Raw genomic sequence first — 26263 nt, 5'->3', positions numbered from 1 at the left:
CAAGGCGGTGTCGATAGCGGGGGAGGAGGAGGATGCGACGCAGTTCAGGGCACGACTCTCGGGGGATTTGTCAAACGAATGGATGAGAGATTCCAAGGAGTGGTGCGGAGGAGATGAGAACGAACGGGTGGAGAAGGAGAAGAGCGGAGATGAGATGAGATGAGAGAGCGGGAGGACTGGAGAACCTGTCCCGATTAGGCAAGGCAGCATCTACAGTATACAGTTGACTAGTATTTACTCAATTACTATTAATTACTATTAATTGGATTACCACTGGCATACCCTGGGGGTAAGAAGACTCGAATTGATATTATACTTAAGTTAATAACAGTACTGTAGTGTTCCTAAAAGCCACTCACTAGCAGTGGCACTCCTGCCTGCCGCCATATAAAATGAGTGGCCTGCCTTCAACCTCCACAGTCTTTCCTCTGACAATATCACCACACTTCATACTTCAACTTCCATTCCTTTCAACTTGAACCATCCCGAGTCATCAGATGCAGCTGCTCTGATATTTCTAAGACTCAACCCGATCGCCACTGCGATCTCCCTCCCACCGAAACCATGAGTGAACCACGAGGTGAGTGTTGCCAGACCGATCCACCATAACGCCCAAATCTGATTCTCGGTTTTGATATTCAGATTTCAAAAACACGTCCGTCAAGGAAAATACATCGAAGAGGTCAAGAACCAGCGCCGGTAGTGATCATCGCCGATCCATCGATCCAGCCAAGGGAAACCGCGAGTTTATGGACGCCGTGCAAACATGGATGAGACAACATGACGAAAAAGTCGAGAAATCCAAGAGCATGCTGAAAGATACCAACACACGTGTGGAGAAGCTGGGAAAACGCGTCAAAGAGGGATTCGACAATTGTGACACAAGAGCGACAACCCAGCAGAGGTCCAACAGAATAACATCAACCATAATTGGGCGCCAAGTATCGAGTCACGAAATGAGACTGGATGGGTTGGAAACCCAAGTTGGAGAAAATCATGACTGGACGAAAAATAGCATCAATGAGATCCAGGAATACTATAATGCTGGGGCTGCTGCGAACAATGGCAATGACCTATAGGTGATAGATTACTCTATTTTCTTTTCTTCCCCTTCTGGGATAAAGAGAAAGATAAGTGATCTGTTTCGTCATTAGCAGTTATTGATTATCAATGGGTTTGAAAGAGAAAGATCTCAAATGATCTGTTTTTTTCGGTGGGTCTTTGCTTTAAATGATATCTGCTCCTCGATAGAATCATGGAAAAATTCAACCCGGATGGGCTTCGTTACGACCTCTGTACGTACTTCCAAAAGTCTACCGGTAGCTTTCTGCAACTATACTTTGGAAATTCCTATATCCTCCCCTCCGAGACAAATGGCGTTGCTACAGTACATAGGTTCAAATTGAATTTTCAATTCTCAAAGGACGACCGACGCAGGAGATGACAGGCTTGAGCAGTAATCAAAAGAAATGTGACGGTCTACAGTTTGACACCTTCGATTTCATCTCTGAATTTCTCACTATTTATTTGGTTGTCATGATGCTCTATTTGAATGGCGACCTTTCCGGGTGAGCAACCAAGCCTTGGAAGTTTATCACAAATGATTTTTGACGGAGCTGTATGCGATGCAATTGATGTCTATCATGCATGGATTATAACAAATGTAGGTCGACTAGGAGGAGCGGAAAGTCCTCGGAGCCCTGCAAAGAATTGCTGAAAGCCAAAGAACACCAGAATGGAAAATGAGAAAGGAATGTTCAGTCGGGAGGTGACGAATGGAAGGACAAAAAGAGAACAATGCAAATCTCCCCGTTTATTGGGCCTTCTTGGAAGATTTGGTCTTCAGTTTCATGAAAAGGAACACCAGACCATACGAACTAAGAATAAAGATGACGAATATAGCAGCATCTCTCCACCCGTAATACCAATCGTTTAGATTAATAGTACGGAGGTAATCACTTCCCTTGGTGTACTGGCAGACACGACAATCTGCAGAGTCCGTGGGATTGAATAGGTTTGCGCCAGACTTGTCGAGGTAATTTTCCAGATAGTCGAAACAGGTCATGTTGGGGGGAGGATCCAAGATTGCAAACTCTGCATCAGTGCAGGTCACATCTGCATCGAAAATGGTGAAAGTGAGCATGCTTCCGACCATGTAGGTCAATGGGTTCAGCCAATACATCCAGTATTTCCAAAACACGACAAGCTGGTCGTAAGGTACCAATATTCCATTGAATGAAACAATGATTCCAATCCACAGGGGATTTGCAAGAGCAGCAGCCACTGCATTAGGTGAGTATGCTGCTATAAATTGACCCAGTCCAGTGTAGAAGAACTCGTATATGAGAACCACAAAGAAGCTTGCGCCGGCTTTGCTGGGATCGGTAGGGAAGCCGACTGTGAAGTACCAACAGACAAAATAAAGCACTCCGCAGACAACCAGATATGGCATCTCAGACACGATGAGGGCTGTGACAAACGCTTTCCAAGAGTAAATCCGCGACTTTTTCTCTCGAGTGTCATAAATATTCCGTCGCTCAATGAAGACCGGCTGAAGCTGATTGATGACGCCCTGGGCGACGAACATCCAAACAAAAATGGTGAAAAGCTTGAGCTGGAGGTCACCAACGGCATTTCCGATTTGCCAATAGGTGAACCCATTGAAAAGGCCTAGACCAATATGGAGGAGAAGCTTGTTGTTGATGTAACCAGTATTGCGGAAAATTGCCAGATTCATCCGACGAAGAACAATTTTTGTCTGGAAAGAGAGAGGCATCGCATACTCGAAGGCATCCTCCGTGCTCGAGGTTTTGGGCTTTGTGGTGGATATGAGATCTTCAAGCTCAGTCATAACAGCCTTATTCTCTTCGCTATTGAGCCAAACTTTGTGCCAGTCTTGAGTGGAACCTTGACCAGAGATAACATCAATAATATGCTCTGCTGGATTGGTCCCCGGGGGACAGTAAGCTCCATAATGGTTGAAGTAGCCATTAACTGCGCAGCAGGAAGTTCCAATGTCTCCAAAATAGGCCGTCTTTCCACCCTGTTGTAAGAGCAAAAGTCGATCGAATTGCGTGAATAGCTGTGCCGATGGCTGATGAATAGTCGCCAGTACTGCTTGACCAGAGTTTGCGAGCTTTCTCAAGAAGCGCACAGTATTGAAGGCCGATTGGCCATCTAACCCCGAAGTGGGCTCATCAAGGAATATGAGAATCTTCGGCTTCGCAACGAGTTCTACCCCAATAGTGACTCGCTTTCTTTGCTCGACATTAAGTCCGTAGCCTGAGCCCGGTGCTCCTATCAAAGCATCGGCAATGTCATGTAGCTCGAGCAAGTCGATGATGACATCAACGTATTCCAATTTTTGATCCTGAGGGACATCACGACTTTGACGCAAAAGGGCAGAGAACTCTAGAGCTTCTCTAACCGTTGCAAAAGGCTCGTGAACATCGAGTTGCTCCACATAACCCGTCGAACGTTGGAAGGAGATCGGGAGAGACTGGCCGTCAACCAATACTGAACCTTCTATTTTCCCTTCGGTTTTTCTCTGGGCCAAAACATCCAGTAAGGTCGTTTTTCCTGCACCCGAAGAGCCCATGAGTGCAGTGAGAGTTCCGGGCTTCACCCAGCCCTGAATATTGTCAAGTAGCACTCGAGGGCCGGATGGTGTTTTGACGGTATAACTCAAGTTTTTCCAAGTGAAAACAGATGTGTTGGGGACCAATTGTTGCTCAAGGGAAACAGAAGCTTTGGGTGGCTGATTCGGGTTCAAGACTTGCAGCTTCTCAGAATCTTTTGAGTGTTGAGATTCTTCATCAAGGGGAGCCTTGGCCTGATGGAAAGCAAGTCTTTCACGGGGTATGAGAAGCTGAGACCCCTTGTCAGAGGCATCACGCCATCTATTCATTCCCATAACGTTGACACACAGATAAAATACCCACCACGCACAAATAATGCCGAAATTTCGCCATAAATGTGCATGACTGTAGGACAAGGAGCTCAAATACTCGTCACCAGTCAACGATGTTGCGCCCTGTCTTGCACCGCCAACTCCAGCACAAGAAGCGAACTGGCCATCTGTGGGGTATCCGTCTCCATGAGGAACCAAATTAGGACCCACACACGGCATATGCTTCAGGTGAAACTCGTTCCCCATCAATGCTTCAAAGGCATACGAAAGCGGGTTCAGCCAGTACAACCAGCCAAACCATGGATGCATTTGGGTGTGATGTATTTGGTATCCTGAATACATGGCCATGATGGAAATAGCGTAGCCAGAAATCTGGCAGGCGATGTTGAAAGAGCCAAAAACCGCTCCGATGGCACGAAACAGTGAGCAAGCGCACATATTTGTCACGAAAAGAACAAGCCAATAAGTGAAGAACTCTGAAGCACCCATAGAAAGTCCAACCATGAAGTAGACAATGAGTGACCACACAGTGACCTGGAGGATCGCCATTGGGACATCTGTAGCCACCTGGGCAATACAAACTGCAGATGGATGGATATATGCAAATGATTTGTGCTTGAGAATGATCGGTCTTCCTGTAAATGAATCCACTACTTCGGACATCATGGTCATGTTGTTGTATAAAACAGACCAAAACAACGCGCCACCTTTGAGGAAGATTCCCGAAGAGTCATTCGGCGCCATGTAGTAAAGAGACCCAGCTACTAGTGCCTGAATGAGATTCGCGCCTTGTTTAATGAAGAAGGTAGTCATGTCTCCGCCTAGAATTTGATACTGGCGGACCACACAAATGCAGATTTGATCAAAAAGGCTCACAGTGAATTGACTCTTTTGGTGATTTCTTTCCAGCATAGCATTTGTTTGAAAATCTTTCAAATTCCGATGGGCCTCATCTGTGGTCGGATAGCAATACTCACTTTGCATAGTCTTGAAAATGGGAGACTGTTGGTAGTGCGAAAGAATAGAAGTAGCATTGCGGGGGAAATTCGCTTCATATCCAGGACGAATTCGACGTTCAGTAGGGACAGTCACTCCAGTCAAAAAGTCTGCGATATTTCCTCCATCGTCCCGACAGAATCCGAGGTCTTCCATGAATTCTCGAGCCTGATCTTTCGGACCGTAAAAGATCTGTTGACCTTCATCTAGCACGAGAACTTTGTCAAACAGGTCGAAAATCCCATTCCCCGCTTGGTAGAGTGTCACAATCGTAGATAATCCATACACATCAGTCATAGAACGGATTCCCTTTGCCCATTCAAGTGCATTGATTGCATCAAGACCGCGGGTGCTATTATCCCAACAGTAAACAGATGCCCTTGATGCGAGACATTCGAGGATGGAGACTCGCTTCCTCTCTCCGCCTGACACTCCACGAACGTACTCATTCCCAACCTTGGTATCTGTGGTATGCTGAATACCAAGGGAATTCAGAAGGAAATCAGTGGTCTCGGTGTAATAATCCTTCTTCGAAGGAATGCTTTTGGGTAGATGAGAAGGTACTTTTGATCGTGTGGCGCAATTAATTGTATCTCCCACACTCAGAGTCGGATAGAAAGTCTCTTCTTCTGAGTTCATGATGATCTGGCCTCGATAATCCTCCGCCTCTTCATGACTCATACTCCCAAACCAGACATCACCATCGATTGAGGAGTAGCCTTCGCGTTTATTGGACAGCATTTTGAGCAATGTCGTGCAGCCCGAGCCTGGACGGCCGAGAACGAGGAGCATTTCGCCAGGCTTGACACAGCCATGGCTTTTTTCGAGAATTGTTTGCGTCGACGTCTGATTTGGACGACGAATCACGCGCGTCAGGATGTTGAACTGGGAAATTGTGTTTTCGTTGACAGTGGCATCGGCACTGACACCTTTGACGGTCAGGTTGTTCCAAGTGACGCCAAGCTTTCGAGAATTATAACCGGAATCGAGATCATCTTGATGGGACTTCTCAATCGTTGTAGCCCAATGCCATTTTTCAGTACTTTCCGGAGAACTGGCCCTTGTAGATACTGGGCTCGGTGGTGGAGAGCTTTGCGGAAGAGCCATTGTGAGAAATAGAAACGCCCTCTAGGAGCTGGGGAAATCCCAAACAAGAATCACAAAGAAAATTCAACATGTATCAAATGCATGGATTGGGGGTAACACTTTCATATTAAAACACGAATCAGTTCGCCGCCAAGCTGCATCGGAAAAAAATTGCATATTCAAAAAGTGTACTCCGGAGATTTAGGAGACGAGAGGAGGGTCCATCTGCGGGGACTTATTCAATCTGGCAAATCAATGTTTTCGATGGGAATTGAAAGTGGATAGAGCCATGGCGAAAACTCATCGGCTTCGGACTTGCAGAGTCGGACTTTCGGCCAGGGTACCATCTCATCGATCAACAATCACATGTACACACATCATTAAGGACTACATCTTCTGTAGTTGATTTTTTAAATCACATTGGATATGATCACTGATTATTCAGAGAGTCTTGAAATAATTTTAGCCTCCAATTAATACAGTAACTTATCCAAATCTTTTATTTTTCCTCCTCTCTTTACTCTCAAGAAGCAGGACAGTAGGCAGCTTCGAATTCTCCGAGTGAGCCAATCAGCGTCCTGTTACATAACCAAATACTTGAGTTTGGGCAAATTGAAGGATCTTGATTGGTTCGGAAGTTTCCCTTTTCAAGTAACTTCCGAAATTTCCGCCTCATCACGATCTCAATTTGAGGTGTGATTGAATAGTTCACACCGTCTTTTCACGTCAGTGCGGCCTGCAAATGTTCGTGCATTCGGATTCCAGATGCATGGATGTTAGTTCTGGAAACCACCAAGTGATTTCCGTCTCCTAAATTTAGCATCGTTCTAGGCTCGATACGTCATCGCCAGCAGTGCGGGTCTACGGGATCTTCCTCGTGGTCATAACGAACTGTAGGGAGACTTCCCTAGGCTGAACCCGAGAAAATTTATTATGCCCCAATCTCCAGCATTTCGGACCGGGGCTTTGTTTGTCACCGGGGGACTTCAAGCAGTATGTTCAATTAATTCGATACTATCCATACCAACCACTCTTTTTCTAACATTCCACCAGTGTGATTTGTGCCATGCAAGAAAGGTATTTCAATACCTTTTGCTTCTAGGTGAACTTCTCTTTCTCATACCTTCATACACCACAGACAAAATGCGATAGACAGGCGGAATGTCGAAGCTGTGCTTCGATTGGAGTTTCATGCACTCGAGACCGATTGAGAGGCCGTCGACCGCGTCGAGGAGTGCCACCATCGTAAGTCGCGAGGAATTGAAACTCTACAGATGCTTGACTAAATTTTCAATCCAATAGGCCCTCGCATAGCGGTGTCAAAGCCAATAAACGACAGCAAGGGAGAGCACAGGGGCCTGAGATCGGAACCGGTGCCTCTACACCATCAAGCATTTTTGATTCAACGTTAAGGCCACATGAAGGGCCTGTTGATAAGCATGATCTGGTAGATAACTCTACCACCTTGATTCAACAAGAGCTTGAATCGCATTCAAATCTGCCTGCAAGTCGGATGCGAGCATTGGAACACGCCCTTACGATTGTTAAAGTATTCGCAACGGCATCGCACCAGGGATACCATGCACAGCACGATGAGAATGAACACAGAGACGCGTCTATCGTGGATAACATCCCACCTGAGTTGCATTATATGACAATTCATGGTAGGTCCACCACTTCTGTTTCCCTACAACCAGTTACACGCTAATTTATACAGGATCAAGTAAAATGGAAGCACAAGGCCTCGTCTGGGCAGATCATCTATCATCTCAGACTATGGAGCGAATGTCTTTGGCAATCATGAGCAACACTGTTTATGGCGAGATGGCGCTCCAATACAAATTATGCTTATTCTCGAAGGCGACTACTTTCATCAGTCGATGGCTACGGGTATGCCCGTCTGACCAAATGTCTGAGTACTTGGACAAATCTCGCAAGGTATATAGCGCTGCGACTTTGGAATGCCTCAGAAGGATTGATTTCACTCGCTCGCCAAATCTTGCAATGTTGCAAGCTCTTCTTGCAGGGGTAAGCAGTGCCTGTTCGTCTTGTCTTTTTTCTAAGCATTTCTATTGACTCTTGATCAGGCGGCGGTTGTCCAACTTCATGGCGACACGACAAGATCATGGTTTTTGGTCTCTCTTGCATCTCGCTCTATTGTCGCTCTTAGTTATCACAAAATGACGAGCTTTGACTCTGACAGTGATGAAGAAAACGAAATCCGTCGCTGCATCTACTATTGCTATTATATGGACAAGACACTGAGCATGCTTCTACTTCGCCCTCCGTCCCTACCACAGCTGCCATTCAATCCAGCAGATCTCGTTCCCACGGATCCTCAGCTACCAATCTCAATGCATGTCAAGATCTTGGTGAAGCTCGCCCGCGTCCAAGATGTCGCCTTGTCGCTGGTGCTCAAGGATCCGCGTCATCAAATACTTGCAAACAAAGAATTCATGTTAGAGAATATTCAAACTGAGCTGAAGTCTATTGGCGATGAAATACAGCAGGTAATCAACTTTCCATTTACACCTTTGATGGAATATACTGAGATTCCTCTAGTCGCGGTATCCGCCACACCGCGAACCCTCAATTATGATCGAATGGGATACAGTTGATTTCACATTCTTCTCAATCGCTACTACGGTTCTTCGTCTAGACTCATCTTCTTTGCAAGACAAGACTAGGCGGGAAGAGTGTTTACGATACGCACGAAAGGCCCTCCATTCGATGCAAGCATGTCAGAAGCACATATGCTCAAAGTCCAGCATCACGCCCGACTATTTATTCTGGTATATCGTTTTTTTTTCTTCTTCATAAATATTCGAAGTGCTCTAACTAACAATAAATAGGACGGTATTACTATACCCACTCACGCCATTCTTCGTTATTTTCTGCAACGTTGTCGCTACTTCAAATATGGATGATCTCAGATTATTGAAAGAAGTCACTGTCACAATATCAAGGCTCAAAGAGCAGTACATTATCGGCATGAATCTTCACAGACTCCTATCTGAGCTGATCGGTCTTTGTGCTGAACTACACGACATTCCTTCCAGTGGAGATCCTCGCAGATCTCAGGAGGGCCGGTCTTCTTGCAACCGAGCAACGCATATCCAGATGCTTTCAAATGGCGGTGACTTTGAGACTGGCGTAGACATTGCTGATCAAACTGCCTCCCTGCCTACACCTGGACAAGATGAAATGCCCCCGGATGGACTTCCCTCATTGCCAGAAAGTCAGTCGGTTTGTCATGAACTTGGCGACCCCGCGACTAGGTCGGCTTCTATATGGGACGACGGATTAATGTTTGAGCTCTTCAACTTACAACCCTCCGTCGAGTGGCTTGATATCGAGGGCGTAGACATGATTCACGGTCTACAAAATTAATTATCTGACAATACTATGTATTACTCGAAATATCTCAACACATGGAACTGTTTTTTCTCCCCGCAGGGCTAGTGACTGTGTCATAAAGAGCGTAGGCTGTCGTGAAATGGTTGGAGGGAGTGATTGAAAATTGAAATCGGGCTCCATTGACATTGGCTCGAATACCAAGTGAAGTCAAGATGCTCCGTATTCAGTCCCAAAACAATACTGACAGCACTAAGACGCCCTAACAAGTACAACCGGCTGAGATTTTGACTCCAAAGTCTGGGCTAAGCTCCACGGCTGCGGGCCACGCCACGCCAGCCCGTCCCGCGGCCCACCGCATACGAGCTGATGGGTCAATATTTCTGGATTCGACAGCTGTCGATGTTTCGGACCGTCGATCGTGGGCCGAAGGATTTAGTAGAAACGCAAAATACCAGGTGGGTGGTAATAGGTCGTAATCTAAAAGCAAACCAACAAGTCGGTTTCCCAGGAGGTACTAGTAATTTTGACTGGATTTTCCCACATTCCAAACGAGATCAATTTGATGTGTGCCGAGACCATGATAGTACAGTATGGCATTTGCAAGTTTTTTCTCGTGTGATTTGTTCCGATCAAACTCGGCTTCATGGAATTGCATCCGGTAACTGCGAATCTTCACCATGCATCATTCGAAACAACGGCTCCCAGACTGTGACGGCCCGTTTCGTGATGCGCCCGTTGCCATACTCGGGCATGTTGTAGTAGATCAGCTTATCAGCTGAACACTCAAGTGTTTGGCCAGTCATCCCTGTGGTATCTTCGAGGAAAACCTGGTACGCCTTCAAGATTGTCTTCACTGGGGTCAAACTAAGCGAAAATTAGTGGGTCAGCATCTGGTCGAAAGGCCTCAGGGTAGGCCCTGGGAGGGTTCTCACCATTCAGGAGTCACAGCGGCAATCATCTCTGGGGGGACGATAGGAGTTTCCACCATTCCTGGCATCACAACATTGATCATGATGTTCTCTTTCTGCTTCAATAGTGTGGCCGTGCCACGCACAAATTGGTTTACTGCGGCCTTGGTGCCGCAGTAAACTGGATAAGACTCATGAGGGAAAACACCTCCAATACTTCCAGTGATCACAATGCGTCCCCCAGGTTGAGGATTATACCTCATGAAATGCGTCGCCAACTGTGTACCGTGAACGACTCCCTTGTAGTTTATATCGACAACATCCAATTCCGGGGCCGGAGGAACCTCATCAACACTCTTATTCTTCCAATCGTATATGTAGATAGAAGACGTATCGACGATGCCAGAATTAGCACATAGTGCATCAATGCGACCCCATAATTTGTGAATTTCGCGAAACACGCCCGCATACTGATCATAGTTTGATACGTCGGCGGGAAAGAATCGAGCGTTGTTCCCTGGGAGAGTCTTAAGAAGAGCTTCCCCTGCTTCACGACGCCGGCCTACACAAGCGACCTTCCATCCGCGTGTGAAGAGATCCGTGGCAATATCGATTCCCATTCCGGACTGAATTTTAATTATCAGTAAAGGTTCAAGAGACTCCCATGCTTTCAAGTTTAGGTGCTCACTAACGGTAGCTCCAACAACAATGGCAACACGATCTTCTACATACGAGCCCATATTGGAAGGAATGTTGTACATGGCTGGGTTTCACAGTTAGGGATGGGTCTGAAATACAAACTTCCAGTGCTGGATTTATAAATTAACACTAATTTACTAGTTCTTGGATTACGTACAACAACTCAGGCTCCATGTAAAATACTAGTACTTTTTACTAGTATGGCCCCCTCGGCGGGGTTGTTGTGTTAATACGGAGGGGGCTAGCGTAGAACCAACTGTCAAGTGGAAAAGAAAAGAAAGAAAGAATGAAACATCAATTTTCAACTTCCAAGGCTCTCTTTTCATAAAAGGCATCATTCATCCAGCTCATTTCTGGGATTGAAAAGAGATGATGGCTATAATATCGTAGGTAGTGATTTTATAGTCCCAGGCCAACCAATCAAACAAGCCCCACCAAACTTGAACTTGGGAACTTTTCCCGTCGAGCTCACCTTAGCTTCTCTTTCAACTTCAACCTCCACCATTCCGCAAAAATCTACTAGTTTTCTCCATGGCCGAATATAAACCCCCGGCCCTTCCGGCTCCTTTCAACAGCACCAATCCTGCGCCCGAGCTCCTCACACAAGGCGCCGAAGGCCATCTCTACAAGACCTTCTCGCTCGACCCCTCCATCCCCGCCGCACTCAAAGTCCGCCCTTCCAAGCCCTATCGACACCCAATTCTCGACCGTCGGCTCACTCGGCAACGGATAATTCAAGAGGCACGCTGTCTTGCCAAATTGGTTCGCGAAGGCGTCAGTGTCCCCGCCGTTCTCGCGCTCGACTGGGAAGGACAGGGCGGCGATGAAGCAGGGTGGGGAGGAGCATGGTTGATGATGGAGTGGATTGATGGGCCTGTTGTGCGCGTCGTGCTGGAACAATGGGAAGCATGGATGAAGAAGAATGCCTCATCCCTTGATGCCGCGCAGTTGGAGCAGGAAAATGCTCGCGTCAAGGCCCTTTTACGGCGCATCGGCAAGGCCCTTGGTGGGCTGCACAAGGCTGGCGTCGTTCACGGCGACTTGACAACAAGCAACCTTATGCTTCGCTTACCGGCGGAGGATACTGAGGCCAAGGCCAGTCCGACGGGTGTCTCGACACAAGGCGAGGTCGTCCTGATTGATTTCGGACTCGCGTCGCAGAGCGTGCAGGATGAGGACCGAGCTGTGGATTTATACGTGTTGGAACGGGCGATAGGCAGTACGCACCCGCGATCGGAACCTTTTATGGAGGAATTGGTGCACGGATACCGCGAGAGTCACCGTGGCGCTATTTCTACGCTCAAGAGGCTGGAGGATGTGCGGATGAGAGGTCGCAAGCGGAGCATGCTTGGATAAAGAGATTCGTCTTTTCTATGCACAGAACCCTGTTCCTCTCTCTCCCCCCTCCCCAATGACCATGACCGAATGCTTTCTCCCATATGGATAGATTTGATCTCATCTGGATCCTCAAAAACGCCACGCTGAATCATGAATATGAATGTTTAACGACCACAGTTCCGTTCCTCACGACCGGTTCTTGACGCATGTGCCCACGTCCGCCAGTGCGAAGTACCCCTTGTTCTCAACTACTCCCCGATCCTTCACCACGGCTGTATACTTGACCACCCACTGCGGCTCAACGTCTCCCTGGATGCCATCATTTCCCTCTGGCGTGGAGGCCAGGATTCCCGCACCCCTCTCGCCAGGGCCGAGGAGTTCTCTCGTCGTGCCAACGGGGAGGATATCATTGCAATCGTTGTGGGTGAGGAGTTGAATCTTCTCCTCCTTCGCGTATAGAATCAACGACTTGGGCACAACACAACAGTCCTTGAGATTGATCTGGTCGACGGAGGGCTTGACCTGGGTGTGAGGCAGGAATCGAGCCAGGCGCTCGCTGCCAAACTCGGCCACGCCCAGCTGGGAAATCATACCCTGCTCATGCAGCGATTCCAAGACCCGCCATGTTTGCACCATACTGTCGAAGTCGTCGGCGGGCTCGCCGGTACTCGCTTCGTTATCCTCGTCCTCACTGTCGTCGTCTGCGTCGAAGAGAATCCCCGGGAACGAGACGATCAGCAAATCGATAGACTTCACGTGTAGCTCCTTCAATACCAAATCAATCGCCTCCCTAGTGTGTGCGCATCGTCTCGACGCGGGGATCCCCGGTAGATAGAACAACTTCACGGTAATATCGTATTGATCCCGCTCCTCCGACAGTCCGGGCTGTGAAAAGTCGATCGCGGGGATATATAGATCTCCTGCGACGTTCCCGGTCCATGAGCGATGGTCTTGGTGGTGCTTGGGGTCGCTGCTAGAGCCATTCGCATTTGCATTCGCATTCGCATCTCCGTTGGTATGTCCATTGACGCGCGACTCTGTCCCGTTGGCTTGGAACTGCTGCGAGGCGAGGAAGTTGGATCGGAGGGAATTGATCAGCTCGATATTGGATTTTTGAGTGAGAGGCTGGCGAATCACGGATGGCCGACCGCCCTGCATGAGATTGCTATTGAGTCATGTTAGTCTCTTTTTTTTTCCGTCTCCCCCGCCGCTTTCTGGTCGCATTCGTTGGGTCGGCCACTTACGAGGTGGAGAGAATCAACTTCATGGTGGCGATGATCTGGTGATGAGAGGGATGTCGGGGTGTGATCAGGAGGTAATTCCAAGGCCTCTATAGAGGGAGAGGAGAAGAGGGAGAGGACTGATAGAGGAAGAGGAAGCCCCGCTGGGAATGTCTACCCTAGGATACCCCCGCCTCTCCGCGATTTGAATGACAAATCAATGTAATCACAGTAGTCAACGTTAACAATCCAGCAAATCTACTACTTTCTACCTTCTACCATCTATGGGGCTATTAATCCTCTACTTGATCAACCACTGGAATTTCTAAATAACCGACAGTCAATCTATTAACCATCCAAGTATCCTCCGCCTAAGACCACTACTATGTCTTCAAGTTCCACTAGACATTCGTACCCCGAACCAGAATGGGCAAGTCTCCATTGCCGTATGTCGCCTGAACACCTGCCAGCGCGATGTATACGTTAGCCATACATCCGATAGAGGATACACAACTTGAGGCTTTCAGTATCACAAGCTTAACTCTTGGCCCATGTGACTGGAGTTAATACATCCTCCATATGCAGCTATCCTCTCCTTATATTGTACTAGTACTACAAGGTGAACATTCGGAAGTGATAATTTTACTCGATTGTATTAGACGATATACAATGTCTTGGGGTTCAAGGGTGGACCGACTAGGATGCACATGCTGAGGGGGACAATCCACATATCAGGCTCAGGTGTACCGAGTGCCAAGTATATCGGGAATTTGCAGAGGAGATAGCACAGCAGATTTTTGGCTAATCCTCATCGACTGTCGGATCCCAGTCTGTCGGACAATACTCCCCCGTGTCCAGCAAATCCATATCTTCCGCTGATAGTTCAAAGTCAAACACCTCTGTGTTCTCCCGGATACGATGGGGCGTGACCGACTTGGGCAACGGCAGTAAGCCCTGTATATTCAACAGATTAGCCTCTATTCTCCTTATTTTATTTTTGTCATGGAGTTTCCACTCACCATCTGCAAACTCCATCTAATCATCACCTGGGCCGGCGACTTGTTATACTTCTTCCCGATTGTCTGCAGTACAGGCTCATCAAGTCGCTCTCCGTGAGCGAGAGGCGAATATGCCTCAACGATGATCTTGCGTTTCTGCAACCATTCAATGATATCTGAATGGTCCAACCAGGGATGCAGCTCATACTGGCCGACGGATATTTCGCCCCCGCCTCCGTTCTGAATATACGCCTCCAGCTCTTCAAGGTGGTGGATTCCATAGTTAGAAACTCCGATCGATCTCACCTTGCCGGCTTTCTGGGCTTCGACGAGAGCTTCCCATGCGCCCAGTCGTGCGGTCTTTCCGCCGTATGGTGCATGAATGAGAATCCTGTGGTTATTCGTATTAATCAGCAGTAATATCAACGGGACCGGCTTCACCTCCTGGTCCAAGGCGATCTTACAGATCGAAATAATCCTGTCCTACTTCTCGTAGACTAGAGCTGACAGCTCGTTTGGTCTGTTCGTAACCCATTGATCCCGGAGGAATCTTCGTCGTCAGAAAGATCTCAGATCGGTCGAGTCCCGAGTTCTGGATCGCGCGGCCGCAGCCTTTCTCGTTGCGATACATGATCGCTGAGTCGATCTGGTGATATGCATCTTAGCTCGAATCGAGAGCAGATCCACCATAAAATCAAGCTACTTACATGGCGGAATCCCACTTTAAGGGCCTCTGCGGTGGCCTTCTCGGTGGAAGATGGATTGCTATTCAACCAAGGCTGTCAGATGAGTCCAAGTGCGGGGATGTTGATACCCACATCATGTAAACCTATAATGAAAAGAGAGGGCCATTTTAGCTGCAGCTCTGGATATCCGGAATGACGCCTGAGGACTTGCAACGAGACCCGGACACACTCCATCACCCACTGGCACTCTTGGAGAACCCGGCCCAATGTTCAAAGGTTGAATGAGAGGGAACTTACCCCATAGCCAATAGCGGGGATCTCATGACCCGATAGCATTCGGCGGGTAGACTGGAGAGTCAGTTTGGATGCCATTTTGTCACGATCGCGATATATTTCAACAATTGCGAGAGTTGTTCTAGGTCACGAAGATAGAAAGAACGAATTGCGGACTTCGATGCCGCCTCGGAGGCGATGAGATCATACCTAGGTATTAAGTGGGGGCAGTCAACGCAGCCACCTTGGCTGATGAACTCTGGTATACACATTCGCGACCAATGGTTGACCTCGAGAATCCACGAATTCCTCCTAAGACTGACTTGGAATCAACTTGAACCGACATTACACTACAATTTCCCTGCTTGGCAAGCTCACACCTACTAGGGAGGAAAGCTTGCTATGATCCATTTTCTCTACAATAATTGACGAGAGCAATTTCAAAATCATCAAAAACATGTATTAGAATCGATGTACTTCTATCAGTCCAGCATCATCTCTCTATGTATACAGTACATGACATCCTTCTCTTCTAGTCTTCTAGACATCATCTAGATCGTCCTCTGTTGCTCTTTCTGCTGTGCCGCTTCGGCCTCTTCCTGGGCCTTGCGCTCAGCCTCGCGCTGCAGCTGATCAGGACGGCGGACGGCAATATCCTTGGGGCGGAAGTCACTGAACAACTGCTTGAGCACATTCTCAATGATCCAGCAGCCACCGTAGTCGAAGATCATCAGCACGGTCAGGGTAATCTTGAACTCGTTGCTGAATGGCACCAGGCGCAACTTCTCGTTGATCTCAGGTACGAACTCGGTCGCGCAGGAGAATGCGACACCCGATGCGGCAACAAGGCCCCAGTACATGGCCTTGTTCTCCCGGATAGACTCGCGGAAGGGACGGCCCTGGTAGTTAATCGAGAAAGTGGAGATTTGCTGGATCAGTTGGAGGAGGTAGATGGCGCTGTTGAGAAGAGAAGGCTCAAATTCACCCTCGAGATCGACGTTGTCGTCTCTCCTGTAAAAAAAATTGTCAGCATCCCTCCATGGTGGCATCGCGGGTGTATACACGTACGGTTCGATCTTATAGACATAACGCGACAGGTAGATCAGAGTCACAATGTGAATAGCAAATTGGCCAAGAACGGATCCAATGATGTAAACATTGAAGATGTTTGGCTGCGGGCGCTCCTTAGAAAGACCTTCGACAGACTAAAATTAGGTTAGCATTGGCGACCATAACAAGATATCAAGAGCAACGAACCTTGGCGCGGGAGATTGACAGGAAGCAAACACTCATCAGCATACCACTGATGGTAACCTGGCCATCGCCGAACTTGATTCCGTCGAGATAGATGACACTCAGACTGTAGGCGCTAATCAAGCAGTTCAACGCAAGAATCTTGTACATTTGAATCGTGGCAACCAGAGTGCAACGACCTTGGCGGAGAATGTTCGGGATAGCAATGACATTGGCCAATTTACTGGTGAAGGGGGCGGCAACGGAAGCATCTCCCAGCTTAATGGTCGGGGGCTCGCTGTCATCCAACTCCTGTTCCAACATCGACGAAGTGAGCTTGTCAGCAAGGCCGGCAGCAGCCTGCTGGGCCTGCTGCTGTCTCTGCTGCTGAGGAGTCAAATTCGATTGCAAGGCTTGAGCACCAGGCGAGGTGATGGTCGGGATCTCTTCACCCTTGCCACCAGCAGCAATCGCTGCGGTACCCTTGCGCTGAGCTTCTCTCTCAATAGCCTTCTGGTAGTGCGGGTTGCTAGGGCCAGGTGGGTAGATGTGAGCAATCTGGGCCGGGACAGGAGGAGCGGGCTGGTTGAAGCGCTGCATCATGCCAACCTGCTTCTCATAAAGCTCCTTCATTTTGGTTGTTCGGTAGTGTTCGGCGATCTTGGTGAGGTCTTCTTGGGATCCATTGAGAAGGGCAACACCAACGTGGGCCTGCTTGAGAGCACCGACATCGTTAGTACCATCACCACACATCAGAGTGGTGTAGCCAGCATCCTTAAGACCGAGCAAAATATCCTCCTTTTGCTTGGGAGACACACGGGCGTAGACCCAGGTGTGACGGAGAAGATCGGGCAGGGCCTTCTGGCCCTTGAATTTAGCCAGAGCATAACCGGTAATACAGATATCCTTAGTCCTGATAATCTCGGGATCCAGGGGCTTGGTGGGATCAACATCGGTATTCAGCTTGTCGTCAATTGTACGCCAAACCAGTCGGGTTCCAGAGGTATCATTTTCAGGGGCATCGAGGATAAGGACCTCTCGGTCGACAATCTCAACTTTGCGGGCGACGTGAACAGCAGTCAATGGGTTGTCACCAGTAATCATAACGACACGGTGGCTGCTCTCATTCAACATGCGAACGGACTTGATGGCATCATCCTTGAGAGGACATTGGAGGACCAGGAAACCAGCGAAAATCAGTTCGGATTCGATTTCTTCACGAGTATAGTTGTTGACGCGATTCTGAGAGATCTCAGCTTCGGTAGAGAGGTATTTGTAGGCGAGAGCAAGAACACGGGCACCATTGCGAGTGAAGTGCTTGAAAGTTTCCTCGTAGTTAGGAGGTGGGTTGATCAGCATTCTTCTAATGGTCTCGGGGGCACCCTTAACACCAACAAAGGTGGCCTTGGCCTTCTTCGAAGTCTTCTTGTCGGTGGTGGTGACGGTAGCAATGGTACTTTGGCGCTTCAGGGCAGAAGAAAACTGGAATCTTCTCTTTACTTGGACGGACTCGACCGGGCGAGATGCCACAACGGGGGCGGAGCCCTTGGATGTGAGGGTGTCATTTCTACCCAAGGTCCATCCGAGCCAAGAAAGAGTGGCCTTCTCCATGGGGTCACCGACAACCTCGCCTTCGTCCAATTTAACCAAGGCGTGGGCACTAGCAAGAACAAGAGTGGTATCAGAACCAACGGCGGTAGGCTGGAATAGCTCTGTGTGGGCACCATCGGCCTCGACCTTGGCAGAGACCTGACCAAGAGTAATTCCAGCGATACCGTCAACGACAAGATCTTCTCCAGTCAAAGTACCGGTCTTATCGAAGCAAGCGATATCGACACGTCCAGCGAAGGGAATACGGAAAGGCTCGGTGCAGAAAATCGCAAACTTGCTCAGGGCAGCAAGACTGGTGTTGACAGCCAAGCTTAGCTCCATGGGAAGCTCCGGGGGAACAACGCTCGTAACGATAAGCACACAGTCCAGGAGGAGCTTGGATCGCTTGCGATCCTTAGCGACACCCTCTTGCCAGACATACCAAGAAGCGGCAATTGCGAAGATCAGGAGGAACAGAATGAAGAGCAAAGCTTCAACATTGTTGGCGGAAACACGCTCAGTGGAGTAAATCATGGTACGGACAAGGCTACCCTGGCTGGTCTCGAAGCCAGTCTTGACAACCACGCCCAAGGCGCCGTTATCGGGGGGCATTGTAACGCCATTGGCAATGTTCTTCATGGTCTCCTCTCCGTTAGTGTTGGGGTGGGTGACTTGGAGGACCTTGGTTCCACCATGCACAAACGAGTTCTTGTCCATGCCCTCCGGATCAATCAGGTCCTCACCGGGTCGGAGCTGAACCGAGTCCTTCAGGAGCGGGGTACTTTCACCAGAAAGCATGGCCTCGTTGACAATGACACTTCCCTCAATCAGAAGAATATCACAAGCAACGCCACCATCCTCCTTGGTGCGGTTTACCGACATCAAATCGCCAGGAAGAAGCTGATCACTAGTGATTTCACTCCACTTGTTCTCCCGATACACCCAGACGTCGTAAGGCTTGATGCTCATTCCACGGAATTCAGTAAGAGTACGTTGGCGCTGCCACACGACGGTGCTTTCAAAAGCGACGAGCATGAACAGAGTGAACAGAGAGTAGTACCAATATTCATCCAGCATCCAAAGTCCCACACAGAATATCTGGAACACGAAGAATGGGGCGACCGCATGCTCCTGGAAGAGCTCGACGAATCCGGGAACGGGAATATCGAAAGTGTTGTCACCGTAGTGGTAGTGCACGCGATCAACCTCGGCCTTGGTTGTAAGACCCTTGCTGTGCTGGAAGTACTGGAGAGCGGGCTTTGGCTCGGAGTCGAGGACATAGGACAGCGGAGCGAAGGAACGAGTTTCGGGGTAGTACAGAAATCGGCGCTTCTGGAAAAGGAACGACAGGGTCTTCTTGCCACCGGAGTTATCGTGAATCAGAGTGCAAACCTCGGCGGAACCGGCGTTAGTGACGGGGATGACTTTGATCAGGCGGGCGGAATCAATGGAGTTGGCCCTAGTGGTGGTAAACAGAGTGCCGATGTTGATATTCCATTTTGTCATCAGCCAAAGCAGCGACTGGACGGTGATGATAGACCCCGCAAAGACGAAGGTCCATTCCTGGCCCTGGATGTAGGTGTCATAGCGCTCAGGGGAGAGATAAAAAGCGAAGAAGGCGGGCCAGATAATCAAGAAAGGCCAGACGTAGGTATGCAATTGCAGAGGGAGGGGATTATGCAGGGACGCATGTTCAATCTGGGGGTCATCGGCGAGTTTCGCCCTGGGAAGATTGTTTAGTTGGAGGCGTTCACTGGGGGAGGGGGGGTCATCGATTCAGCGAATCGGAGGGGATAAACGATGGGAATCTCACATGGTGACAATCAAAGACCGCGTTCTGGGTCGGAGAGTAGACAAATTAGAAACGCATAAAGAGACCGCTCGCAAGAGAACCTTCCAACGGGGAATGCCTGATAGAAGAAGCCACCTTGGATATAAAAATGGTTCCAGAGGGTTCGCCCCCGACGCGCTAGGCGCTTACTAAGGGTGGACCCTGCGCGCTATTTCGCGCCGGAACCTTAAGGCATTAATTCTCCGATATGTACATAAATACATAAACACTAGATAAACGTTCGATGAATTCATGCCATTCAGTCATTACACCTCTGTTCTCTCAGATCCTATTTTTATACTGAGCGGGCAGCTCTGATCGTACTTAATTACTGGTGTTAAGTTCCAAGGTTGACGCCAAGATGGTGGCACAGGAATTCGGGAGTACAAGTATCTCCGAGGTCCGTTCTAGGGTAGTAGTATATTTCCAAGTCCACGGTTGCCAGTGCCCAGGTGGTACCTACTACGAGTAGTACTACCTAGGTATTGAACATCACTTTTTGACTAGGTAGTCAGATTCATGTAGCTTCCTGTTAGTAGATGGTGGTCCAATCAACCTTAATGTGTTTAGAACTTGAATACCTAAGTATATATTCTGATCCCCACTGGTACCTAACAACAAGGTACCTAGATCACGGTAGATATCAGGGCTGATACTGAAAAATAACTTGAATTTGAAGTTTCTCAACCCACTCCAGGGCTCGTTTCATGTATATCTCGTCAAATACCTACTCCACTACCTAGGTAGGCAACACTCCGGCTTGATGATGAACATTGGAAGCAACCTATTACTAGTACTAGTAGTAGTAATGGAATTTACTATTTTTTATTTCTACTTTCATGGATGTCATAATCCTGGTCGTTCACAAAAATGTTCCGCCAATTCCTTCAAGTTGAAATGCACCATTTCTCTCAAATAACTCCAGGGCTAGTTGATTTTGTCATGGTGGTATATCCCCAACACCAACGTCGACAAACACAGAACGTCAAACTGGAAAAGTGAGATGCCTCTTCGAACTTGAAAGCATTGAATAAATATTGAAAAAGCTCAACATGAACTAAGGTCCTGAGAGCCTTGGTTCAATTCCTGAAGTTAATATTCTACTGGGCTGGCGACGGTGATTGGCCAATATGACCCGCCTGAGCATGAAAACCCTGCTTGTGGATCATATAGCCAAAAAGTGCTCGCCTCTTCAACAGCCCTGCCGGGCTAGCTCAATCGGTAGAGCGTGAGACTCTTAATCTCAAGGTTGGGGGTTCGACCCCCCCCGTTCGGCTATTCCTACAAAAATCACCTGAGATATCTTTTTGCTTCGTCGCCAGGGTCGCTTTTTGGCCTGGAGGGCTTCCCGTGGCCTACCTAAAGAGTGACGGAGGTGGGCGGCATCTCCAGAAAACCAATGCCCGGGGAGTACTGAAGAGTTCGGGGCTTCTCTTTTCCTTCGATCAACTTTGCTCTGTTTTGATTGAAAGAGACGTGAAATTGCACCACCGGTCTCTCTACCTATTTTCTCAAAATGATATAGACTGCTAGGTGAGCTCACTGCTTCTATACATGAAGATTGAAGCATTCGAGGGATTGAATAGCTATGCTACTGATCACCTTACGCAGCTCCGTCCTTGCCTTGGCTAAGGCTCTTCACCAGCTCTGTTAGTGCGGCGACCTGCTCCTTAAGCTCTCTGATCTCAACGGTGGTGCTGTTCGCTTTGATGTCAGACGTGGATTGCTTCACTTCCTCCTTCCAGAAATCGTCAAGATCAAAGTCGACATCCTCGGCAACAAACTCCCACTCCTGTCGATTATCTTCGTCCTCTTCGCCATGGCGACGGTTCCAACGGATCTGGTTTGCTTGGTGGGCTTCTACCCAAGCAGTCAGAACGAGTAGGGGTGAATAGATTATGCCCATCACGACATCGTTCAGCTTGGCATAGCCCTCTTTCGACATCCACCATTCGAAGGGTAGAACAAGGCATAGAATTTCGATCAAGTTGAAGGCTGGTCATAGGCCAAATTAGTGGCTGGCGAACATTCTGGCGGAAGGAAGAACTTACGCGGAATGAAGACGTTCTCATCTGGAGCACGAACGAATTGCATGGTTTTTTGCGCGAAGATAGCCATGTACTCATCTGTAGCGTTGCTAGAAATATCTTCATATGCACTGTTATAGAGGGCAATGAGAATGTTCAAGAGCACTGTCTGCAATTAGGCCATCATTTCATTCCACGAGAGAGGAAGCGATGTACATACCGATCATGATGATGAAGTTGAAGATATAGTAAAGGATAATGCCGAATGGGAATGCAAAGTCCTGGAAGGTATCAAACTCGGGACTCTGCATGATACTATTCGCCATGCCTTGAATGATGGGTCTGGTGAAGGAGACAGGAATATCGGAGTCCACTTGAGCCATTCCAATGAAAGCCTGGAAGAAACCGGCCAGCACGACGAAAAGGAGAGCGAAAAAGATCAGACTCTCTTTCATCATGACCCGCAGAACCACAAACATTGCCCCAAAGAAACGGAATGTGTCCAGATAGAGCATCATCCGCATCCAAAACATGGGCCCGGAGAAGGCTAAGAAGTTGTAACTCAGTCTGTTAAAAAGTTGCCTTTGCTCATCGTGTTCAGAAGGCGAATGTGCTAATGCGACAACACGCAGGATGAAGGATACCGCAAGAAGTGTGTAAAGAGTCGAGTTGAAGGCGTTCCAAAATTCGAGGTAATTCCATCCGACCTTCCAGAATTTGACGACTTCGTCGCAGATGAACGCCAATGTCATCCCATAAAGAATACCCTCGACCACATCGAGATCACCAGTTGGGTTCACTGTATTAATGACAGCCGTATACAGCGCGAGATAGAGCAGCGAGAACATTATCTGACAAACATTCTGATATAGAGGGGTCCTCATGCGATCGGGATGAAAGTGGGACCAGTAGCTAGTGTTGGATTTCCCTTGGTACTCGACAAAGTTTGTCGGGTTGCCTTCTTCCTGGCAGATCCAGCCACACCAGAGATAGTGAATGCATTTTTGGTAGCCAGCGGAGCTAATGATCCTGAGCGCGTGAAGATCCACTGAGCGTTCAATAACGTTGGCGGGTCCGGTCTCCACCCCTTCAGTGAAGATCGAGTAGCGTTTGAGTAGGATATCCTTCAATAGGTAGTCCTGGTTTGATTCCGATTCAATACTTTAGGTCGACTTTTAGCAATTATATTGGACAGAGAAATGTCCTGTAAGGGGATAGGGGGTGCACATACATGCGTTTAGCGATGACCTCGCAAGCGACAGCCCGAACCTCGTGAAGATCGGCATCCCAAAGCTCATTGGAGGCCTGGATTTGAAACCATCGCAAGCACACAAGCAAGCAGTACACAACACTGGCGGCGTACTCCTCGCCGCCTGCATTTTTGGAGGTCTTCACCACATCGTCCGTGATGATGTGACTGTTTGGGTCGGTTAGGAGACCTTCCTCCACCTCACAGGAGACCACCTGTTCAATTTGGTACTTTAGTTTCAAAGCAACCTTTGCGATCTCCTTAGACGCTTCGGACGACGGTGTATGATCGGCGATATACGCAGGGAGGACTGATAACAAGGGGATTAGTAGGTGGTTACACAGCTTGCATTCAACCATGACGTACGCCGGCGCCGCTCGACTTGCAAGCGGTGATGAGCCCTGCCGCGATCGGTCCTGAAAAGATCCCTCCAATGGCCCATGTTGTTTTACTAGTAATTGTTCTTGAAGAGTCCTATGCCCGAGGAGTGCGGACTGGAGTTGAAGGGGTCAAAAGGTAAAGCGCGGTGAACCTTGGAAGCGAACGATCGGCGGATAAGATCCAAGCGCGTCTTCCCCGCCAGCCACAGCCACAAAGCCCCGTAGCTCCGACTTCTAGGTTTGAATTCGGATTCGTGGGGTCTACGTGGAAACATTTAGGCCTTGGATGATTACATGGGAGGGGCGGAGTTGGTTCCGGGAATAGAAGGAATTAACAATGGCTCTTGAAACATCACTGGCATTGAACGTCTCGGTTGCATCACAATTTTATGTACATCAGAACTTGCCTCTCGTGCAGCAGAACACACTCCATCTAAAGAAGCTCGGACGAGTACGAGGGCTTGACCCTCTGGCACTCAGGACAGCACCGGGGTCGGACGTAGATAGTTCATCACCCCCGGGCCCGAGGAGAAGGCGACTGCCCTTGGTAGAAAGGCAACTTCTGACTGCAATCGTACCCAGGAAGCACATAGAGCCAATCAAGTCTTATCTCATTGATCGCGTAAATGTGCATAGTTTTCTCTATCCGTTCTTGCCCAATCCCCCGCTTCGCTTGTGTTTTGCGTATCTCGTCAAGATCGATGTACGCTGGGCGCTCCGTGGTTCGCATTGTGGTTGGTCCATTACTCGTCATCACCGCTCTCGGAGTCCTCGTCACCACTGACCTCCTGGTTCTCCCGCTCGCGCTTCTCCATGAGCTCAGCAAGAACCGCATCGTCGTGCTCGGTGACAGCCTTGGGGGCCATCTTGACGGTGCAGTTACCGCCGGCAGCCTTGATGTTCGCAGCGATTTTCTCAATCGCGGTCTCCAGCATCTGGATACCGATGGTCTTATCCAGACATTGGCTGGTCAGGACGTAGAGGGGAGGAGCCACAAGTCTGACCTTGATCTGGTTCTCAGGGGTGTTGTCGGCCTCGGCGGTGCGCAGGGCGGTCTTGACGGCGTCGATTCCATCGTAGCCGAAGCAAGTGACCTCGACATCGGCACGGACCTTGGTGGGGTGGGGAGTGAGCTTCTTGCTAATGTAAAGTTGGAGCTCGTTCTTCACGGCCTCGCTGTGGAACTCGGTGTCATTCCAGACATCGGGGTTACTGGTGGATTTTCGTCAGATATTGGCTGGCCCGAGAATCTTTGTCATTTTGGGAGCGGGGGTATAAGCAACATACGTGATGGAGAGCTTGAAGGCATCGTGGGAGTGGCCGTATTTGCGGTTCAAGGGCCACGCGATTTGCTGGTAGAGAGTCTCAAGAGGGGTCTGGGTCGCCTCGGCGACGTGGCGCATGATGGAGTGCACGGCCTTGCTCTTGTTGTATCGCTCCTCACACTTAATCACGTCCTCAGGGGAGACACGGCGCTTGGAAAGATCGATATATCCTGTCGACAGCTATGAGTCAGCTGGGGAGGACTCCTTTTGTACCACCTGGGGTGTGATCCTTCTTACCCTTCTCCTTGTCGACACGGAGGACAATGACAACCTCGTTACGTCCAATACGGATGAGCTTTTGGATACTGCGAATACGTCTGCGAGAAAGTTCGGAAAGCAAAATCATTCCGTCGATGTTGTCGTATTCGAGAAGCTTCACGTATGCGCCCATCTCGGCAATCTAAAACAACCCATAAATGTTAGTTCCAAATGAACCGGGTAAACCACTCAATATAATGAAAGCCAATCCTACCTGCTTGACATTGACCATGACATAGCTATCCACCTCAGGATACTTGTCCTCGTAGAACCGGCAGTTTGTTAACGACATTTTGGCGGGGTTGCGCGCTTTTTTTTCAGCGGGGAAGATTGGGAGATAACGTGGACTGATGAGTCGGCAGTCCAAAGAAGATGAAGAGCTGGGAACCTAAAGAAGAGGAACCGAGCAAATCGAAGGGGGATGAGGAGGATCTTGGGGGGGGAGTTCTTGATCGTGAAGCGGAAGCACAGTCTCCTCTCAATTCGCTTTGTGCAGCGGCGGACCAAAACCCACATTGGACGCATTGTCACGTGAGTCTTTGATAAGTGACAGCACGTGACTCACCGCTCGAGTGGATCCTCATCCCATTTAGGGAAGGCGCGAGGGTGTTGCACGAACCAATCAATTCGCAGCGGCGGAAGGTGCTTTTGGCTTCTTCTGCTGCGAGTGACCGATACAATGCGCCTCTCCAAGATCCGAACCAGATGAGTTTAGATTTTCCATTAGTCAAGCCAAGACTACCTTCTCCAACTTTTCAACTTTTCGACTTTTGAATTCTTTTCAATTCTGATCAACTTTCCAACTAATTTATCTGCGGGACAAATAGCAAGCCCACCATTGGTAGCTACACCTAGCTCCATCACGTCCCCGCCGACCCTCTACCGCCCTTTCTACATGA

General features: G+C 48.8%; 9 protein-coding genes across 9 annotated transcripts; 3 read left to right on the top strand and 6 right to left on the bottom strand.

The window, feature by feature from the left end:
* Nucleotides 1–564: 564 nt before the first annotated feature.
* Nucleotides 565–1079, top strand: N7533_006679 (uncharacterized protein; the record flags this gene model as incomplete). The annotated part of the gene is made up of 2 exons (XM_057103329.1): nucleotides 565–580; nucleotides 643–1079. 2 exons carry the CDS (start codon nucleotides 565–567, stop codon nucleotides 1077–1079), a joined length of 453 nt encoding a protein of 150 aa, XP_056958286.1.
* Nucleotides 1080–1813: 734 nt separating this feature from the next.
* On the bottom strand, nucleotides 1814–6013 carry N7533_006678 (uncharacterized protein; the record flags this gene model as incomplete). The annotated part of the gene is made up of 1 exon (XM_057103328.1): nucleotides 1814–6013. The coding sequence occupies one exon, from the start codon at nucleotides 6011–6013 to the stop codon at nucleotides 1814–1816; it is 4200 nt and encodes a 1399-aa protein (XP_056958285.1).
* Nucleotides 6014–7505: 1492 nt separating this feature from the next.
* Nucleotides 7506–9382, top strand: N7533_006677 (fungal specific transcription factor domain-containing protein; the record flags this gene model as incomplete). Its single annotated transcript, XM_057103327.1, has 5 exons — nucleotides 7506–7656; nucleotides 7710–8020; nucleotides 8080–8502; nucleotides 8555–8784; nucleotides 8845–9382. 5 exons carry the CDS (start codon nucleotides 7506–7508, stop codon nucleotides 9380–9382), a joined length of 1653 nt encoding a protein of 550 aa, XP_056958284.1.
* A 608-nt stretch (nucleotides 9383–9990) lies between these two features.
* Nucleotides 9991–10997, bottom strand: N7533_006676 (uncharacterized protein; the record flags this gene model as incomplete). Its single annotated transcript, XM_057103326.1, has 2 exons — nucleotides 9991–10213; nucleotides 10282–10997. The coding sequence occupies 2 exons, from the start codon at nucleotides 10995–10997 to the stop codon at nucleotides 9991–9993; spliced, it is 939 nt and encodes a 312-aa protein (XP_056958283.1).
* A 490-nt stretch (nucleotides 10998–11487) lies between these two features.
* bud32 (serine/threonine protein kinase BUD32) lies at nucleotides 11488–12312 on the top strand (the record flags this gene model as incomplete). Its single annotated transcript, XM_057103325.1, has 1 exon — nucleotides 11488–12312. The coding sequence occupies one exon, from the start codon at nucleotides 11488–11490 to the stop codon at nucleotides 12310–12312; it is 825 nt and encodes a 274-aa protein (XP_056958282.1).
* Nucleotides 12313–12480: 168 nt separating this feature from the next.
* N7533_006674 (putative gamma-cysteine synthetase regulatory subunit) lies at nucleotides 12481–13561 on the bottom strand (the record flags this gene model as incomplete). Its single annotated transcript, XM_057103324.1, has 2 exons — nucleotides 12481–13459; nucleotides 13539–13561. 2 exons carry the CDS (start codon nucleotides 13559–13561, stop codon nucleotides 12481–12483), a joined length of 1002 nt encoding a protein of 333 aa, XP_056958281.1.
* A 754-nt stretch (nucleotides 13562–14315) lies between these two features.
* Nucleotides 14316–15570, bottom strand: N7533_006673 (aldo/keto reductase; the record flags this gene model as incomplete). The annotated part of the gene is made up of 6 exons (XM_057103323.1): nucleotides 14316–14468; nucleotides 14534–14903; nucleotides 14977–15158; nucleotides 15220–15277; nucleotides 15331–15341; nucleotides 15496–15570. The coding sequence occupies 6 exons, from the start codon at nucleotides 15568–15570 to the stop codon at nucleotides 14316–14318; spliced, it is 849 nt and encodes a 282-aa protein (XP_056958280.1).
* Nucleotides 15571–16022: 452 nt separating this feature from the next.
* On the bottom strand, nucleotides 16023–23843 carry yvc1 (putative potassium ion channel Yvc1; the record flags this gene model as incomplete). Its single annotated transcript, XM_057103322.1, has 8 exons — nucleotides 16023–16482; nucleotides 16540–16676; nucleotides 16729–20017; nucleotides 21733–22120; nucleotides 22177–22317; nucleotides 22373–23313; nucleotides 23384–23711; nucleotides 23768–23843. The coding sequence occupies 8 exons, from the start codon at nucleotides 23841–23843 to the stop codon at nucleotides 16023–16025; spliced, it is 5760 nt and encodes a 1919-aa protein (XP_056958279.1).
* A 681-nt stretch (nucleotides 23844–24524) lies between these two features.
* Nucleotides 24525–25656, bottom strand: N7533_006671 (translation initiation factor eIF2 subunit alpha; the record flags this gene model as incomplete). The annotated part of the gene is made up of 4 exons (XM_057103321.1): nucleotides 24525–24993; nucleotides 25069–25276; nucleotides 25344–25506; nucleotides 25579–25656. The coding sequence occupies 4 exons, from the start codon at nucleotides 25654–25656 to the stop codon at nucleotides 24525–24527; spliced, it is 918 nt and encodes a 305-aa protein (XP_056958278.1).
* Between the last annotated feature and the right edge of the window lie 607 nt (nucleotides 25657–26263).

This window comes from Penicillium manginii (assembly GCF_028828005.1).
Source record: "Penicillium manginii strain IBT 31320 chromosome Unknown utg000005l:1.0-5665137.0:1.0-5668048.0, whole genome shotgun sequence".
Classification (NCBI taxonomy): domain Eukaryota; kingdom Fungi; phylum Ascomycota; class Eurotiomycetes; order Eurotiales; family Aspergillaceae; genus Penicillium; species Penicillium manginii.
Note: the sequence above shows the minus strand (reverse complement) of the source record. Positions and strands in the feature narration are given on the sequence as shown.